The sequence below is a fragment of the Seriola lalandi genome, unplaced genomic scaffold (genome assembly GCF_002814215.2).
Source record: "Seriola lalandi dorsalis isolate HSWRI2012SDOR001 ecotype SW California unplaced genomic scaffold, Sedor1 jcf7180002054259, whole genome shotgun sequence".
Classification (NCBI taxonomy): Eukaryota; Metazoa; Chordata; class Actinopteri; order Carangiformes; family Carangidae; genus Seriola; species Seriola lalandi.
Window position 1 is genome coordinate 526,897 of NW_019524812.1, and position 20,082 is coordinate 546,978.

Consider the following 20,082-nt stretch of genomic DNA (forward strand, 5'->3'; position numbering starts at 1 on the left):
GGAAATCAATGGAGACAATGACAGTGTAGTCGGGTGAGACTTGAGGAAAGGACTGGGGAGGAAAGTGAGCTGATAGGAAAGCAGGGAGACGGAGAGAGAGCTGCAGCTTAGTAAATCTCCAGCCTGTGAGAGATGTCGCCTCCAGATAAGCCAAACACACTTACAAGCCCAATATAGACCAGAGTCAGGGGCTTCGACCGTGTGTTTCCTTCCAGCCAAATGTTCTGATATGTCAATGTTGTTTTCAGAGTTTCCTGTAGAGTTTTGTTGTTGATGGATGGGACTTGGTGTAGCCTGTCTCTGAGACTCAAATTTGCCTTGAGGCATCTTCCATGTCTTGAATATATTTTCTTGCGTGCCATAGGCAGTAATGTTACTTGTAAAATGTTTTTTTTTTTTAGCAAAAACTGTCTGGAAAATCTCAGGGCCGTTGTTCCAGACCACTGATGTCAAGTAAAATTCATGTGTGGACTTTAAATACATCTATTCACTACTGTCTTTCCAGGTCTAGGTTATTGTTGTTATATAAAGCTGGTAAAAAGAGCTGATCATGATATAAATGTCAATAAATGAATGCAATCCTATTTGGTGTTAAACATGTCTTTAAGTCTGGAGGTTAACTTGGTGAGTTAGTGTTGCATTAATGAGGGAGCATCTTCCTGCTGTAGAGGAACAAAACATATCATAGGCTATTCTCATATAGCCTGGTTTAAGAGTGAGCCCCAGCTGGAGGGAGAGCCCTGTAGCTCCGTTTGGCACATATGCCAGCATGACATCAAATTTGTTTATCAAATGTGTTTTTGTCGAGGGAAAACAGGTTGCCTCGACAATCGCATCAGGAAAACGCAGACACCGGCAGACATGCTGTAACCTCTTATCCTGAACCTTTCTGACTGCTTCACTACAGAGCACAATGAAACATCCGGGCCACTGAACTTGCACTCATTGTCCCATCGACCACTTCCTTTTAAAGGCGCTGAATTTTTTCGTAACTCACTGAACTCTTTCTGAAACAGTCAAGATGTGTGGCCCGGCGAGGCTTGTCTGGCACTGTCTTATATGGTTTGTGTTGTTTTGGGATTTGTAAGTCCAAACCTAAGACTTGACTGGCAAGTATTGCATCCTTAGGCGTGACTTGACTCACCGCTTCAGCTGGCTCTAACTTCAGTGACTTTTCACTTCACTGAGGTTGATGAGACTGAGTTCAGTGACAGTGGAGACCTGATGGCACCTCCTGGTCTGTCCTCTCCTTCAGAGGTCATGGTGGCATGAATGCTGGATGTGCTGTTCCCCGTCTGCCTGCCAGTGCTGTGTTGCATTGTATTACAGTGTCGTGCTCTGCTCTGCTCCTGTCTGCCGTCTGCCAGTCATATGTAGCGCCATCTGTTCTTCAAACCAGCTCATAATCTAGCTCGTACTCTGGCATCGTTTGCTTGATCTAAATGCACGCAGTAACTGTTGCTGATGTTTTATGTGTGGGAACTTTGTTTTTGTCTTGTTACAGCAGTTTATGTTTGCATTTTTATGGTCATTTAGATAGTTATTGTAGAATTTCAGACACTTTTGTTCTATGTATGCACATCTTTTCTTGTGACTTGTGCTTGCTGCCACTTTGTTCTGTTTTGGCACCGACAGAAAGAGAAACATATGGCTGGTCTATCCCTCCTCATCTCTGTTCCTTTTACATTGTGACAAGCTCCCCGCACTGATCTCAGCTCAGGTCTGTCTCCACTGCTGTGGCATACAGGCAGCAGCGGCACCTCCTCCACGTCAAGCACACTCATTCCTCTGGAAGCTGCATTCCTTTTCTAACTCTGTCATTACAAAAATCTTAACCAGTGTAATTACCAGCCTTCGTGTGTGTTTGTGGTGCATGGGCCAAGCCTGCACCATGCAGGGCAAGTCAGAGCGGGTGTGGAGGGAGAGGGAAAGAGCATGAATGGGGACATCCCAGAGCTAACTAATTACAATATGTGAGTAATTAAAGGGCATTAAATGCCTGTGCTTCATCTTCTGAAGTCTGCGCTAAAGCTGTTCGTGTGTACCATTCTCACTGTAGGTAATGGAGATTAAATCTTTGGGGTTTTTTTTCTGGATTTTGTTACCATTTTGTTTCTGGTCAATAATATTTTATGATGTTGCTGATTGGCTTAAAAAGTTCTTTAACTTGGCTGTAACCAACCCTCTTGCTCTCCGCTCCATCTCACCAATTCAGCAAAAATGATCCTTCTGTGTTGTCTGATGATATTCAGAAAGCTTCCAATCTATCTTGTTACCACTAATTCATACACTCAGATATTCATGATTCTGAGAGAGGATGAATCCTAAAGACTTTGGCGATCTACTGACTTTCTGTTCAGACATTTGTGTCTTTGAGTGAAATGTCTCAACTCCAAAATCCCACCATACACTGTCTGCTCAGCACCAAACAATAGACGGTCACAGTTAACGACCAGCTGGTTAACATAGTGGAGCATTTAGCAGCAAAAGACCCACAGATTTCCCTCAGGAGTTGGTAGAGACCAAAAACAAGAGATAAAAGGAGTGTGAATATTAGACTAATTTTCAGAAATACCAATATTCTCAAACAAAATGAACAATAATGTTGCTATAACTGCTGTGTGTAAATAAGCCAACAACTTCACCATATCAACCTAAAAGGTGGTGATATGTCAATGTTGTGCTCACAGCTTGTTTATGTTGCCTCTAAGTGACCAAAACATCAGTAAATGCTAATTTAACTTTTCATCTAGTGCTATCATCAGGTCAACGTTTCAGTACTTTGGTGTATGACCAAATACATGCAAAACTAAATTCCCATCAGCCTTAATTTTACTCAGTGTTTAGCGCTAATTATCAAACGCTACCATAATTACACACTAAACTTGAATGGTGAATATGGCAAACGTCATACTTGCATATCAGTATGTTTACATGTTGCCTGAGACACCACCATCTCACATTAACTCAGCTATCTCATAGGAGCAACTCCATCTATTCCAGGTTACCAGTCTGTGTCCATCACTCTGGGGCTGTCTATTGAAGTGAGGTGTTTCTCGCTCATGGGGCTGTGTGCTGACAGAAGTCGCCGTTAAAGAGCAAACCACTTTCTACATTGCCTTTCTCATCAGGCATCTCGGACACATAATGAAGCCATTCTGCAGCTCCTGCAGCTGGGGCCGGATAATCTGGGATTGAGCCTGATAGTGGATCACAGGACAGCTCTCCGGATGAGGAAAGACTCCGTCAAAAAGCATGATCAGAGCGGGAGCCTTTGGCCCGGAAGTGCCTGTGGTTCTCCAGAAACAAAGACATGATACATTAGTGGGGCTGTATGACGATAGGGGGATTTTGTTTGCTGTGAATGAGTTTTGTTGATGGTGCATGTGTGCGTGTACGAGTGAATGAGTAATGCAGTCTTGGGGCCAAAAATGAATTCAGTGAGGACTCGTTAAAGGCGTTGTGTATCATAAAACACACACAAACCACTGAGCTGCCTTGACACAATCAAAAGCTCAACTTTATGCAAATTTGACTTCATAACGAGAGTCTACATTTGTAGGATTCACAAACTGAGGCAGCTGGAGAGAAGCAGGCACAGATTTGTTTTCACAACAAAATTGCTCCTAATGTACGCTTTCTGCAGGCTGTTAAACTTACTGGAAAGAGTCAAACGTTGAGCTCCTCTTTTCATGCCACTGTAGCGTCCTCCAGTTTTTAAACCGCAGTGTGTAACTGCAGTATCATGAAAGTGCATACATTTTAATGTGGTTAAATGTGAGTCCAAGGGCAGTTAAGCGTTGTGTGTGTGCAAGTGTGTGTGTTTTTGTTCTGCTTGTGGTTGAATCGTATGTTATCATTCCTTAAAGCTTTTGTCTGAGGAGTGAAAATGTTGACACTCCTGTCTGATTCATCATGGAAACGAGTTTTACATTTGTGAAATTCTTAAAGGTCAATATGTGTGTGAATAAAAGCTAAACGTCCTGACGAGGAGACTGCTTGAATAAGCAGTGTTTAATGAAAGGTTATGGTTGAATTGTATCATGCATAATACAATCTAAATAGATTCAGAAACCTTGGGATTTCATAACAGTTGTATAATGTGGAATGGCATGGTTAGGTATAGGAAAAATATAATCCTGGAAGCCTGGATCTTAACAAGAGCACATTTTAAAAGGCATATATTGTATATATGCAGATTATGTACGTTTGCCCTCTGAGCAAATTTAGTGTAGATATGTGAATGACTTTGGCAGTTTGAGGAGAGACTTATGTAGATAAAAGAACTTTAATCCAAAAGCGGAGTCCTAAATAGAGAATAAGATTAGACAGAAACTCACAAATGGAAAAGGGAAATTCAGAAGAGAGGAAGAGTAGCACTAGAAACACTAGCAGTGTGACTACAGCACAGATGGATGGACCGAGCACATTTATATCTTAGACATTTTGCTGAAGCTCCCACTCAGAATATCCAAGCCCCACCGCACACTGTTATTATTATCATGTTTTCCACATTGCAGTTTGGTTGTGTAATTGGGGTATCTTAAAAAAGACTAGATGGTATTAAAAAGTCTGAAATATTTTCTCCTGCCTGCCGTGTGCTGTAATGTTGGTTATTAAATTTTTTTGTTTCGGATTTGCAGGCTGCTGGGAGACATTATACATGTTAACACTCGAAGTTGCTTTTTTTTTTTTTGAGGAGCTTCAGTCTGCGCCATCAGACCTGTAACAAACACTGTCACTGAGACTAGCCACAACAGCAGCAGTAGACATGTTCTTCTCAAACTTCAATTTTTTAATCATTCTTAATTTGTTTCTGCCACTTATCTAGGTTGCATTTCATTTAATTAATTATATCATAAAAAAATTATAATATTCTGCTGGAATGTACTATACATAATAAATAATTCAAATCAATTTTATCTGTACTGGTTCCCCACCTTACTTTTATTCTTGGCCAGTATGACAGTGAAACAGATATTAAATTGTGGTCTATGTAGTACTAAAAAGGTCCACTAAAAATGGGGCCCAAACACATACATTAGAATATACAAAATGCTGTGTGTTGTCTGTACGTGGCTGCCGAGATCGCCTGATGGCTCCTTCTTCACTCGTTTGAATACAGACCGCTGTGTCAGTGTATTGTCATGTGTTGGCTGTGGAGTCATAACCACTCCTGAATGAAAATTCCCAGCTAGTTATTCCAAACAACCACAGCATTTAAAATCAAAAACTGTGACCATGACTTGAACCTTTTTTCCAGGAAAGAGTGCAAAGATTCAGGGGCTTCACAATGAGTGCAAAACTAGCATAACTTTAACTTTTTAAATCACCAAATGTGAAGCAAACATTAAGGTAGAGTGTGAGCGCTAAAACCAACATGATCTGACAGTATTCCTGTAGCCGTGCACTCATCAAATAAGACTTTAAAGCCTGTAAAAATCATCACTTTAAACCTCAGCAGAGACCTGAGATGCTCCTGAATAAACAAGTCTTTACAAGGCCAGTGGATTTTGAGACTTGATGCTGTGTGGCTGTCATATTAAAGTACGCCACTGTGGTTCACTGAGCAATGTACCGCTCTCCTCCTTGCTCTTTCTTGACTCTTTCCAATCGCTCTATTTCTGGCTTTACCCCACCTCCATCCCTCCAGCTGTTGGGTCACTTAGTGAGCTCGCCCTTTTCTGTCTCTCCTGAAGTTCCTATTCATCTCTCCGTCTCAAAAGACTATTAACTCCACAAAGTTGTAGTTGTTTGTTGTTTGGATCCATTGTGTAGAGGAGAGTAGCTTCTGTGTCTCAGCCGTGTGGGGGTCAGTGTCGGCATGACGTCAATATTAGTCACGAACTGACTCAAACAGACAATGAGCTATATCATCACTGCGGGTTTCTTCCAAAAGAGAGACAAGACATGAGCAGTGAATATGTGCCAGGGCTGAAGTGTTTAAATTGTCTGTGTACTCCCTCTGTTTGGATCTGTATTACTTTTCTAACCAGATAATATTCTGAAGTGTTTCAGTGGTTTTAATCTGCAGCAGAACGGCCACAGCCTTCATGTCCTGTGGGTATATGAGTATTCGTGTGTGCACGCGCGCGCACTCGAATGCACAGTGTGTGATAATAATATCCCTTGTCAGCCTCCTGAAGATTAGCCTCAACGGGAGAAATCCTCTGTCATATCCCTTCACCTTATTTTTTTTTCTCTCTCTCTCTCTCTCTCTCTCTCTCTCTCTCTCTCTCTCTCTCTCTCTCTCTCTCTCTCTCTCTCTCTCTCTGTGGCTCACTCTCTCTGTGGCTCACTCCCTCTCTGGTTTATCAGTCTTACATTGTTTTACAGTTGAGTGACTCGCTCTTCTCTGAATTCAGAGCTCAATTTTTCTTTGGGTCTGTGGAGAGAATTTGGGACTCAAGTTCTGTAATTTAAAAATGTTCCAGTATTTCAAATCTTATTTGTTTTGGTTTTAGATGTTTTGTGCAGATTGTCTAAAGCTGATTTGTTGGACTGAATGTTTTTCCCTTTTTTTTTCCTTTTTTCAGACTGAAAATAATCCAAGAAGAAAAAGAGGACCGGTCCTGGCTCAAACTGGTCCTTCATGGACCAGTGAAGTCTCTCCCACCCTGCCAGTTAAAAGCAATGTTTTTGGGAGCTGGAGGCCGTAGCACTGTCAGCAGAGTGTTTGTGGGGCCCCTCCTCTCCCTCTTCTCGAGCACCCCTCCTGACATGGGATGCCAGCCCCCTGCTCCCCAGCCCTGAGCTCTTCTCGGGAGCCATGAACAGCTACAGAGACAGAGGGGTCACTTGCACCTCCTCGGACCTTCTGGATGGAGGAGGAGGAGGAGGGTTGCCCCAGCAGACCCCGTTTCGTCACACCCCCAATGGCCACCCGGCCCCTGGCCCCACAGACCCGGCCATCCAACCACGCATGTCCGTGCCCAAAATGGGTGTTCGAGCACGGATCGCAGAGTGGCCTCCGCGTCGTGCACAGTCCCGGGAGTCGCTGCTTGAAAATGGGCAAATTGGCAGCAATCACTACGGAGATGACTGTTCCACTTCAGTTTCATCATCAGCTTTGTCATCTGACGTCGGCTTGGTGCGGGGAGGAGTTGCCAGGTTGCCACGACGACGGTCGAAGGATGTAGAGTTCAGAGTAGGAGGGTTTGGAGGTGAAAGAAGTTCACCTTTGAGCCTAAGAGTCTTCCCACCGTTAAGACAGCGCTCCAACAGTGAAGTGACGCTCAGCGAACAGGATGAGAACGAGGTGAGCCTTAAATCTTCCTCTGAGGTCTCTCACACCTCTGAAAAAAGCAAAATGGCTGACTTATTGCAGGAGGAGTACGGAACTTGATTGGACTTTTTAAAACGTTCATCAGTGCTTCATAGGCCCACAGAGGAAAATCAAATCCTGGTGGCTGACAGCGAGTCATGCAGCACTTTACCCTGCATTATGTATATATTTATGTTGTCACAAAGAGCTCACCAAAAAAACTGCAATTTCACCTCGTATATCATAAATCATGACGAAAAAGAACGTACATACAGGTACATAGTTACTGTGTGGTCGCTGAGTTTCATTCAGGTTTTAATGAGGGACTGCCAAAATACACATCTCATCTCTGTTTTAATGTATTAAGGAAAATGTGGTGATGGACATATGTGTTACCATGGTTACTAGATGATCTTGCATAATTATTTACACTGCTTATACAGATCCCCACTTTGATAGTTCACGGTCTGAGGATGGATTCAACAGTAGTTTAGCTTTTGAATTCATGCTAAATCCTGCTGGTACGTTTTGTTTTCACATGAGAAATGAACCACACCATTGGTGGTTTTAAAGCTCACCTTTTCGGGCGTACTCAGCTTGGTTGTTCGGACCATACCACAGTCTGATTGACAGCTTTCACATCAGCTCAAATAAGCCGAAAATTTGTTTGAAAATAACCACCTTATGTGAAAAATACCTAACTTTAACATGTCCGAAAATTCTCTCTCCTTCCCGCACCAAGGTGGAGGTTCGCGGAGGTGGCGGGATGGGGAACCTGTTCAGAGAGTACGGCAGCACGTCCTCCATCGATATCCAGGGCATTCCTGAGCAGAGCTTCTTCGACATGCTCAGCCAGTTCCACCAGGAGAGGCCTGACCAGCGCAGCTCAGCACCCATACGCCTCAGGGAGCTGCTGCGTGCTCCAGACTCGCCACCGAGCGCACCTCTTCCTTCCGCTCCCTCCCCTGGTCCCACAGGTGGGGATGACAGAGGGACGGGAAGGAAGGAAGGAAGTGAGAGAGTGAGGAAGAAAAGTGGAGGGACAGAGTCGTCACTGGGCACCTCTTCTTTGTTCAGGAAACTTCGGAGCTCCAGCAGAGGGGAGCTGGATGGAGGAAAAGGAGAGACCAATGATGACGGAGGGCGAGGTTCAACAGACGCCTCCTACAAAGCATGGGTGTGCCCCAAGAGCTTTGTCCACTTTGACGCTCAGAGCATCCTGTTTGACCTCCATGAGGCTGCAGCACAGCGTGGATACGTCACCCAGAGGAGGAACACCGCCACAGGGGCATCAGCTGCTTCAGTGTCCCTGTCCGTCTCCAGGTCATGTGCTTCTAGTGTGAACGACCCAGTTTACTCCAGCATTGAGGACCTGACGCTGAGCCTCGACCCTGGCTCCACAGCACCCTCTCTGAACGTGGACCCTCTGGACGGGCCTCCTGGAGCCCACAACTCAAGCCCCCTGCTCCTCTGCTGCCCCCACTTCCTCAATGAGACGGGCGGCCACGGGGAGCGCAACATCAGCTTCCTCAGCTCGTCAGCAGAGCGAGGAGGAGACGGAGGAGGAGAGGGTGGAAGGGCATGGGTGAGGAGGAGTAACGCCAGCGTCTCAGTGCTGGAGGTGCCTATTGAACAGCAGGTTACGAGACTGGAGAGACTGAAACTGTACAGTATAGAACATGTAGACCAGGGGGCCAAATACTACAGAGACTACTTCCATGGGAAAGGTAATACTGAGTCTCACACACAGACGATGTACACACACAGAAACACATTCATGATTTATCATTCACTCGCTCTCAGGGAAACCGACAACAACTTTTATAATCGATTAAAATTTGGCTGCAGGAGATGATTGCTTTCATTATCAGTACTTCTGGGCAGGACTGATTAATTGTTTATTCCATAATCAAAAATGGTTCCAAGGTGACATCTTTATGTTGTTTGATATGTCCAACAAGCAACGAACCCCAAAAGATTGATGCATGATGTAAACAATTAATCAGTAACAACAGTTTGACTACTCTAACTTTCAAGCAGTAGCAACAATCTGATTCCAGCTTCTCAAACAATTCTGCACTTACTGGTATTGAACCATAATAGATAGTTGCAACGCCTCATTATAGACTTACTGATCCCGTTTTGTACTCTGAGGCTGTTAATATCAAACTGGGCCAAACTGGCAACGCTCCCAGAGTTTTTATTACACATGTACCTGCCACCGGACTGTTGGCGAAACCCTGAGCTGATGATACATCACCTGCATGATCACAAGTACCAGTTAACACAGTCAGCCGGTGCAGCTTTGTTTTACATCTGGTTTTCAGTGTCAGAAGTAACACCTAACTTCAGAGACGAAGTGTGTGTGTGTGTGTGTGTGTGTGTGTGTGTGTGTGTGTGTGTGTGTGTGTGTGTGTGTGTGTGTGTGGGCATTTCTTGTCAGCATCACCTCTTCAGACACTGGATGAAACTTCCCGTTGGCAAGCATCATCTGGCTGCACCCTAATTAGTGACAGATGCTGTTAGAAGCACATGTGTGCAAGCAAGCATGTGTATGTATGTGTGTGAGAGACAGGCCTGCAGCCACACAGATAAAGGTTATCTTTCCAAAAATATGTTCATCTGCTGACTCGTTTCCAGCTGAACGCTACTGTGATTGTGTGTGTGTGTTTGCTGTGACGTGCCCTGTGTGCACGTCAGAAAAGCCTCATCAAAAGGCTGACATTTCCGCCACGGGACATCGCACGGAAGCAAAGCAGGCCTGACTCTCTTAACGTGTACGTCGTCCCGGTTCATTCCAGTCAGTGGGGTTATAGAGGAGGAATACTTGTCAAGCTAGATTCCTCCCCGAGTGTCTGGAGAATTTGTGTTTCGACTCCCACACGGCCTATGGCGTTGGCATTAGCGCGGCTTAGCTTAGGAGCTTTAGAAGAGGACATGCGAGATGCTTGTGAAGTGTGTTGATAAGGTTGCCTCAGCCTCTTAATGGATGAATATGTTGTTTTATGCTAACACTGCTAATAAGCCACAGAATGTTAAGTGGCGACTCATGACACAACATTTTGTTCATTTCCTGGATTTACAAAGTCTAATTATCACTTTTTTTTAAAGAAGCTCCTACACATCAGAAAAATGTCCAGCATCTCTGACCCTCCCCTTTCTTTAGTAGCAGTTATCATTTTCACTGGTTTATTCTTGGTGTTAGCTGAATTGATTTTGTAATTAACTTGAGTATTGATTACTAGATAACATGTCATTGTCCTAGTCCTGTCCTTGACTTAATGCCCCTCCTCTGTCAGTCCTACTCACTACACATGGACTTCTACAGTATCTTTGCTTCAGACCCCCCTTGAATGGCTGGATAGACGTGTGTGTTTCTGGATAGATATATTTGACTCTTATGAATCATAATTTTTAACAATGGATCTTATTTAGTTAAGTTTTTGTACAGCTGCCTGTGTTTAAGTACCATGATGCAAATTTTAAGATTGGCTTCTTTTGTTAGGTTTTTGGAGAAAAGTAAAGTTATAGTATCAAAAAATATTAGGGCTGCAGCTAACAATTATTTTCAGGATTTAGTCAGAATTTATTTCTTTTAATGGCCATCAAAGCCAGAGTTGACAACCAGTAGTCCAAAATCTAACAGTAATTAGTTCACTACTTGAATAAGTAAATATTCAGATTTGAGAAGCTGGAGTGAAGTTTTGGCCTTTTGGTTGAAGAAACGACTGGGGCTGCGACTAACAAGGTTTTTCATAATTGATATAATTATTACAAATGTATCATTTTGAATTTATTGATTAATTGTTAAGTCTACAAAATGTTAGTCTATAAAAGAGTGAAAATGCCCCTCACAATTTATTAGAGCCCAAGTTGTCATATTTAAATGTCTTGTTTTGTTCGAATGGCGCTTTTAAAAAACCCCAAAACATTCATTTGACCTATTACAGAGGACTGAGAAAACCAGTGAATAGTAACATTTTAGAAGCTCAAACATAATCCTATCAGCACTAGTATCCAAAAAAATGTCATGATGTAACCTACCATGGATGTAACACAAGCCTGTGCTCAGACACAAATGAATGAATGCACATTATGTCCACAGCACAAACTCTGACCTTGTTTTCTACCTCTCCCTGTCCCTCACCAGAACACTCAAACTACTTTGGGACGGATGATAAGATGGGTCCTGTGGCCGTGAGCATCCGCAGGGAGAAACTGGACGACACCAAAGACCTGAAAGACCAGTACCAGTACCGCCTGATCGTCAGAACAAGCGAGGTATGCACAAACACACACACAAATGTGTTTGTGTGCGTTGGTCACGGGGATTTCTGAGTGATGAGACAGTGATGAGTCAGAATGTGCACGCTCAAGTTAATTCCTTACCTACTTTCATTTCACCCGGCCCCTCCCTTTGTGTCCTTACCTGTGACTCTCCTCGCCCTCTTTGCTCTGATTATAACCTCACCCCCCCCTCTATTCTCCGCCAGTGGAAAATTCCACCTGCCCAGTCTCAACGCATTAAAGCCAAACCAAACACTGGCGGCTCTGCCCAAAGCATTTGGCTTGCTCTCAGTGGGAGCACACCCAACCACTTCAACTCTGATGCATCAAATACTTGTAATGTATTAAATGATGGGCTGATAACTGTGGAGAATTAGTTAAGATTCTCTGCAGTCTGCCTCAGATTTGTTCAAAGACTCAACTACAGTCTGGTCCTTTACTATCAGAGGTTTTCACCAAACTTAGTTTTCAACTTTTTCTCATGGCCATGTCAGTGAGTTCATCGCTTGATCACAGACACAATGTTAAGATTATTTTGTTTAAGGCTGCAACAAACATTTCTTTTCATTATTAATTGATTTATAAATTTCTTTTTTATCGATGTCTATAAAATGTCCCTTATTTGTCCCTCAAGGCAGTGAAACAAAGTACACATGGACAACTCACAACAGTCCAAGAATACAAAACTTAAGATACACAAGAAAGAGTTAAAATACACAAGGATTTATACAATTGGACATTCAGTAACAGCAGAGTCCAACACAAAGCCACATATTATGTTTAAATAGAGCAGAAGTCAAAATTACAAGTGCATTTATCACTGAGTTCTCTTTGTGAAATGGTTTCTGGAATAAAACCAAACTTCCTACTATTTGTTTTACATGCATGCAATTTAAAATACATTCCTGATAGCATTAGCTTTAAGTATTCATAGAGAACGTGTGTGGCGTTGTTGATAATCCTTTATGCCTTTTGAGAACTTTAATATGGAAAAAAAGAAAACGGTCCTGTGATGCCTTTATATTGCTACTTTTTTTGACCAGCTGTGAGAGAGATTGATAGAGATAGATATTCACTTGAATATGAAAACAGGCAGATATTCACATTTGAATTAATTTTATTTCAAATCACAAATTATTTCATCTCTAATTGTGTTAGTCTTCAGTTTTCTTCTTGTGTTCGATATTTCAAAATTGACGACATCGTGGTCTCACCTCTTTACGAATAGTTAGTTTAATGTATTTTCTAAACATCTGTCTGGCATTGTCATGGTCACTCAGACAAAAGAGTTTGCTTTTGCTCATTGTGTTCATGTAGTCTCCGTCTGAGTGTGTTCCTCTGTGCGTCTGTTGCGGTGTTGTTTTTAGCTGGATTACATGGTTGCCTGGCCTCATCACCTTAGCTCTGGTACAACAATGGAACCTCTCCGACATCTAAGTACACAGAGCTCAGCCAACAGACACAGCCAGTACACCCAGGCCTACTGTTCCCACACAGTAAAAAGAGATTGATTGCAGACTTTATTCTTTCCCACTCAAGCCGCAGCCTCTCTCAAATATCCAACCCCCAGAAGTCTGTCATTTCATTCTGTGCAGCAGTGCTGACACAGCAAGGTGGAGAGACTTTTCCTCTTTCTCCCCTTTCTCTCTCCCTTTGTCACACGTTCATACACTCACACTCAGCACGTCGCTAACTCTGCTGGTGCGCAGAAGCTGACGAGTAGAAACGGCAGCTCCATAACTTCAGCTGTGTGACACAGGTTTCCTTTCTCTGCGGCAGACCTGAGTCTCTGAGGTTCAACTGTCTCTCCGGCCTCTGCCAGCTCCAGAGTCTGCCATGCATTGTTTGTGTGTGTTTGTGTGTGTGTGTGTGTGTGTGTGTGTGTGTGTGTGTGTGTGTGTGTGTGTGTGTGTGTGTGTACTGAAAAGGAGCAGCCTTTTCCTCCCAACTGTATCTGAGGTTATTATAGTCTCACTGTTTTGAAGCAGGTCAATTTCCCCTCACCAGGGAGCAGCACAGTGTGACAGCACAATACTGAGTAGAATATTAATTCACAATACTGCCGGACTTAAAACCCTCCACACACAGCACATTCACTAGATGTGTGTGTAATACAGAGAAAAAAGTGTAGCTTCAGGGCAGCAGGCCACTGTTATGAGAAGTGAGACTATCTAATCATTCACTGTCATATTTCCAGAAGTGTCGCACTGTTGCTGAGGCTGAGCCCCGCTCCTCTGTGAAGGAAGACTATGTTAATGCCAATAATGCTTTTACATACAGCCGTATACATGTAGATCTTAAACATGATGTGTGTGCAAGACCGGGAGATGCTTCCAGTTTTACAGCTCCTGTTCTTTCCCTACATACAGTTGGTGACCCTGCGAGGCTGCATTTTGGAGGATGCGGTGGCGTCTACAGGGAGACACGGCACGGTACGGGGTCTGCCGCTCAAAGAGGTCCTGGAGCAGATCGTCCCCGAGCTCAATGTGTCCTGTTTGAGACTGGCACTTGGCACACCCAAAGTCACAGAGCAGCTCCTTAAACTGGATGAACAGGGGGTGAGTTATGTGTCTGTGACTGTATTTCCATTTTATTTTCAGGCTGGTGCGATTTAAAAGCAGAAATTGGACGGTTGATCCCGGCAGCGGCGATACCTCCTAAACACAGAAAGTGTACCTGCTCATTCAGCCAGTAACAGTCAGGCTGACTAACAGACTGCAAAGCAAAGAGTATGAACTGATAAAGTGATATAGTCACACATGGTAAGGATGGTGTGTATAAAAGTGTCCAGAACCTGTATAACTGATTTACTGTTGGTGCAAAGTACAAAATTGGGCTGAGGGCAGTGAAAGCTGTGTGAGCAGGGTGTGGTGTGTTTGAGCATGAGTGTGCAACCATAAAAGCTTTAGCGTTTAGCCATGTTATCTCACCTTTTATTTAATGGAGGGTGAAGTGCAATGCGGAGGTGTTTTCTCCTGCAGTAGGTTTTTTTGTTTGTTTGTGCAGGTTTATACAACGATGAAAGTTGAGCTGCACCGTACTGTAACATCCCCCTCGACATTAGGTTTCAACAGAAGCACCGGCATCGAACTGCAGCGTTTCATCCGTGTTTGAATGTGGCGTTTGCGTTCGCTGAGTGTGTTTGTAATGTTAATGTTATCTCTCCTCTGCCTCGTAGTTAAGTCAGAAGCACAAGGTGGGTGTTCTGCTGTGCCGCGCAGGCCAGAGCACAGAGGAGGAGATGTACAACAACGAGGAGGCGTCACCCGCCTTCTCTGCATTCATGGAGCTGCTGGGGGAGCAGGTGCTGCTCAAAGGATTCACCAAATACGCCGCACAGCTCGACACAAAGAGTAAGAGCCTCTTTCAGTTTCACTTACCAGCTTCTGTAAATGTGACGGCAGGTTCACATGTTGGTGAAAGTCATGGCGGTAGACCTGCCAACATTTTCCTGACACTTTCAACAACACATATGTCCAAATTGAGTGATTCCAGGCCATCGCAAGACCACTGCAATAGATATATCACTAAACTATCCTCTCCTGTACTTGCAGCAATAAAATCAGTTAAATAAACTATGAAATGCGTGAATATGTAAATAAGCAATTTTATGTTGTCAATTAGGTTCTTCTCACACCAGATTAGTTTATGAAAATTATTTTTTCCCCTCACAGTGCAGCAAAAGAGGAATAAAAAACTAATAGTAGAGGAGTAAATGCTTATAGGACTCCTTCCTTATGTTCAATGAGGAAAATTATGAATATCTATTAGGATATTCACTAGAATATAGCTGCGGGGAAAATACCTTGCCTTCATAATCATAATTAATTGAGCCTTAAGCGCTGATGCATACAAAACAAAAAAACTCCTTTTTTCCTTCATATCGTAACTTTTCAAACCACCGCTTTCCTCCAGCAGCGGGACCTTTTTGGCTCATTCTGTAACAGTTCTGTCATGTCTGAAAAAAGACATGCCATGTGTCATAACCCAAGGAAAGGCACAGTGACAGTCTGTGAGTCCTGATGATCCCCTGTATCTGTGTGTGTCTGTAGTTGACGTGAAACTATAATATCTTTCTCCAGCGGACTCTACGGGCACCCACTCCCTGTACACCACCTACCAGGGCTACGAAGTCATGTTCCACGTGTCCACCATGCTGCCGTACATGCCCAGCAACCCACAGCAGGTAAGAGCTCATGAGCACCCCTGTCTAAATATCACCTGGGGTTGTATGCTACGTTGCAGGTCAAACATGGGTTTGTACAGCTGAAAAAATGCATCCATGCCTATGTTTTGTCACCCGAAGCCTTTCCAAGTCTGTGTCTGTGGTTGTTAGTTAAAGCCTCTGTCGTTTGCTCCAGGTCGTAAACCACAGCAAGAATTCATGAAGTGGAAACTCGTGACTTATGTCGCCTTCTTCATTTAGAGTCTCTTTCCTTTTTTATTCAGCCTCTCGTGTTTTTTATAGTCTTTGTTCTCTGTGTCTTGGCTTCTCTCTCCTCTCCGACTCACTGGCTTTTCCTCTTGCCCTCTCTCTCTGCCTCTCGTTCTTTAACTGGAGCTGAGCAGGGTGGGGTTCAGTAGTGAGTAGTTTCTTTATTTTCTCCCTCTTTTTTACTTCGGCCTTCCTACACATTCTCCTGGGCGCTGTGTGTTGCAGCGTGGGCCGCCTGTGAGTGACCTGTGTGTAAGATAACATTTTGTGTGTGGGTATTTTTTTATAGTTTGCATAAGTGTTTTGCGTGAGAAGCTCACACGGGTGAACACATGTGCTCAGACGGGCCCTGTAGGTGCTGAGGATCAGTGCACACACTTTGTAATGTGTCAGCTTATCGCCGCAGAACAGTGTAAGATAAGGAGAAGTCACTTGTTCTTCCTCAAACACTTTCAAATATCATAAATTAGTCTTTTAAACTGGAGAACTGTGCTTTTATTGTGTAATTGTATAATTATTATTGAAGTGTGCTGTTTGTTATTGTAAATAAACAGTTACATCATCTTGTTAAACATCCTGTAAAAGGTGAGTAATCAAAAAAAACAAGGGTTTGCAGCTTTAAATTACTCAGATTAAAAGTGTCTTTGCACATTTAATACCAGTATCAACTCTTAAACTATATATTGTTACTTTATAAATAGCACAATAACTCCATCCAGAGGTTTAGAGCCGGCAGCAGCAAAGACTGAACCTCAGATGAGCCTCTAGGTGGCAGCATCTGACGTTAAAAGTAACCTGCAGAGGATGAAGGGAGGCATCAGGGATGAAGTAGAGATAGATAGTATGCCAGCCAGGTCTCCATAATAAATCATATGACCAATGATAAAACATTTATTTTTCACAGTAAATAACTGTTGAGTTTGCATATCAGCAATGTTTGGAATCAGTACTAAAATAGTCAATGTGATGATAAAATGTGAAATAAACCAAACTTCTTTTGTCCAAGTGATCAGTTCTAACAATTATAGCTAATGTTTGTACACACTCCATCAAGCACAATGATCAGATTCGTCCAATCTGCAGCCTTGAGTACGAGTGAAGGATGCTCCCGTGGCACCATGCTGGAGAATCTGTGTATCTGCGGCCCAACAGTGGGCTGGATTACATAATTGGTACTTTCACACTTCTCTCTGCAGATGAAGAGAGGTTTGGCAAGCACTGCGCCACAGACACAGCCTGGACTGTGCACCATGTCTCCTACACGAACACAGATAGACAGACAAACCAGCACACATGGACACAAATAGCCCACACAGGATCCGAGAAAACAAATTACATAAAGAGCTGTTGTTTGGTGTTTAGTAGTGAGCGTCTCAATCTCTTGTTTCCCTCGTCAGACTTTCTAGTGTTTACTGAGTCAGTCGTGTCAGTGCCAATTATGTTTGCTCACTTTATTTATTTGTGTCTTGTTTTGCTTGCCCCCCCCCCCCCCCCCTTCCCCAGCTCCTAAGGAAGAGGCACATAGGGAACGACATTGTCACCATAATCTTTCAGGAGCCGGGAGCGTTGCCTTTCACCCCTCAGAATATCCGTTCACACTTCCAGCACGTCTTCGTTATTGTGCGTGTCCACAACCCCTGCTCTGAAAACACATGTTACAGGTAAATGATTAGAACAGAACAAGCGCATGTTCATATGATTAAAATCATAGTGTCACGCTATAAATCATCTCTGTCTCCCCTTTTCTTTCAGTGTCGCTGTCACGAGGATGAAGGATGTGCCCCCCTTTGGCCCACCCATTCCCAGCGGTGTCACCTTCCGTGACCCAGAAACCTTTCGTAACTTCCTTCTAGCCAAAGTTATCAATGCAGAAAATGCAGCGCACAAGTCAGAGAAGTTCCACACCATGGCGACACGAACGCGGCAGGAGTACCTGCGTGACCTGGCAGAGAACTACGTCAGCAGCACACCGCTCGACTCAGCCGGCAAGCTTAACAACCTCATCTCCCTCGCATCCAAAAAACGCGAGCGTTCCAAGGCAAGAGAGGGAGCGGAGCTGGGAGCCACCGGGGCCGTCGCCTGGAGGGTCCAGGCCCAGGACTTCAGCGGAGGCGGGACGGAGCTCCCGTGTGCCTTGGGTTTGTCGGCCGAGTACGTCCTCTTGATAGACTGTTCCACCAAAGAGGTGGTGTTTAACTGTTTCTGTGCGGACGTGATCGGCTGGACACCGGAGCGTCTGGCACTGAAGATCTTCTACGGTAGAGGAGACCACATCGCTGTGCGGGTACCAGAGGGCTGCGCGCAGGACATCAGGGAAGTGGTGCAGAGGTTAAAGGTGAGAGTTCAGAGCTTGTTCCACTTCAAGTGACTGTTGGACGTAGTTTGTGTTGTATGTGGGAACATAGAGAGAAGTACGATGTCTAGAGCTTAAAGATGCCCTGTGCAGTTTTCCTGTAAACAAACAGTTATGTTTACATTCAGTGTTACTCACCAAAACACATTGTTTCTGTCCTCGAGGCCTGACAAACGTGTTGAGTGCATTTTCTTCCTCACAATCTTTTTTTTTTTTTAATCAGCTTTGCAATGTTTTCCTGCATTGTTTATATTCTTGTTTACTAGTTTGCAGTTTTTTCCTTCACTGCCTTTGTTTGTTGCTACTGCCACCGACCGTCAGTGGATTAACATGAAACTGTGCACACTCACATGTCTATTCGTCAGTGTACGCAGTATAAACAAAATGGGCACCCACTTGTAAAAACATTGCCCTACAGAGCTGTGGTCAAATGCTCCACAGAGAACATTTAAGAGTATGCGATCGTGACTCACATTTTACCACCACAGCTCAAACGTTTGTCTTCAGACCACTACAGCCTCAGTGATACTTTATCAGGTCACTGTGATCTTGTTAATATGGGATTATTAGTTTTATCTTGAATTGTTTTGGTTTCAAGACTGTAAACTCTTAGTTCTGGTACATCTGCTTTGAAGTGTTGAGCTCAGAGGATTTCCACAGTGTGTTTTGTTTCTCATTCTCTCAGCTTGAAAAAGCTTTAGATTCAAAGACCGATTATCAGTGTCGTGGGACTTGAGTCACGTGACCCGAGTCAAGTCGGACTTACGACACAAATTTCAGGACTTGAGACTTGGTTAACTGATAAAAGACTCAACTTGAGTTTGACATTTCTAATGCAGTGCCTGCAAACCAGCTCTCATTGGGTGGGGCCAAGTAATACTAAAATGTGGACTGCAAGTGGAAAGAGAACATATCACAATGCAAGTTTCACATAGAGACAGATATATCGTAATAGTATTAACTAGCATGGCACTCAGTAGAGCGCGCATCTCCTCCGACGACCAGCAATTCCACACATTCAGGAAAGTAATTAAAAAAAATTCCCAGATCCACCCCTTTAACCAGATTCCCACCAAAATGTAATGGGTTCTTCCCTGGCCCATGCCCCATCCCCCCACCAAGTTTGGTGCAAATCCATTCAGTACATTTTGCTGACAGATAAACATACAGAGTGAAAACATAACATCCTTGGCGAAGGTAGTAATAATAATAAGACCCAAAATAATAATTGTAGCAGCAGCTGCTGCAGTCACAGATCCAGACTTTTCATTTCATGACCACTGTTTTTAACTGATTTTATATGTGGAAACTGGGGTTGATCATCACAATTTATATAACGTAACTTGTGACTTATCTTGCTTGAATTACTGCAGGGACTCAAACTTCACTTGCTTGATTCCCACCACAGTATCTTGGAAATGAGTTGGTGCTTGAAGGTTAAGACTTGAGACTTGCTTGTGACTTACACATGTGTGACTTACGCACAATCAGGGAAAAACATTAACACAACAGTAGAAACGGACAATTACATGAAGAAGGGGACTCCTTTTGAAAACAACTTAAATGGAAAAAAAAAAAAGTTATAACCTAATAATCTTCAAAACTATATCCCAGTCATATTAGATGCTTTTACGCTTTATATTATATAGGATGTATGTACTCTATGTAAGCATGGGACTCACTTTTCGATGAAGCTGAGCAACTGCATGCACTGGTGGATGAACAGCATTTCATATTGTGATA

At 43.5% G+C, this 20,082-nt stretch overlaps 1 protein-coding gene across 4 annotated transcripts in view; it reads left to right on the plus strand.

The window, feature by feature from the left end:
• sipa1l3 (signal-induced proliferation-associated 1 like 3) overlaps positions 1-20,082 on the plus strand; it is a 76,549-nt gene that overhangs the window by 39,178 nt on the left and 17,289 nt on the right. For all 4 annotated transcript variants that reach the window (XM_087173628.1, XM_023404990.2, XM_023404991.2 and 1 more), the window contains exons 3-10: positions 6,537-7,258; positions 8,007-8,991; positions 11,415-11,545; positions 13,921-14,109; positions 14,730-14,904; positions 15,634-15,737; positions 17,490-17,647; positions 17,739-18,321. In XM_087173628.1, the coding sequence (XP_087029754.1) occupies positions 6,770-7,258; positions 8,007-8,991; positions 11,415-11,545; positions 13,921-14,109; positions 14,730-14,904; positions 15,634-15,737; positions 17,490-17,647; positions 17,739-18,321 (2,814 nt within the window). In that variant the 5' untranslated portion in view covers positions 6,537-6,769. The remainder of the gene's footprint in view (positions 1-6,536; positions 7,259-8,006; positions 8,992-11,414; positions 11,546-13,920; positions 14,110-14,729; positions 14,905-15,633; positions 15,738-17,489; positions 17,648-17,738; positions 18,322-20,082) is intronic.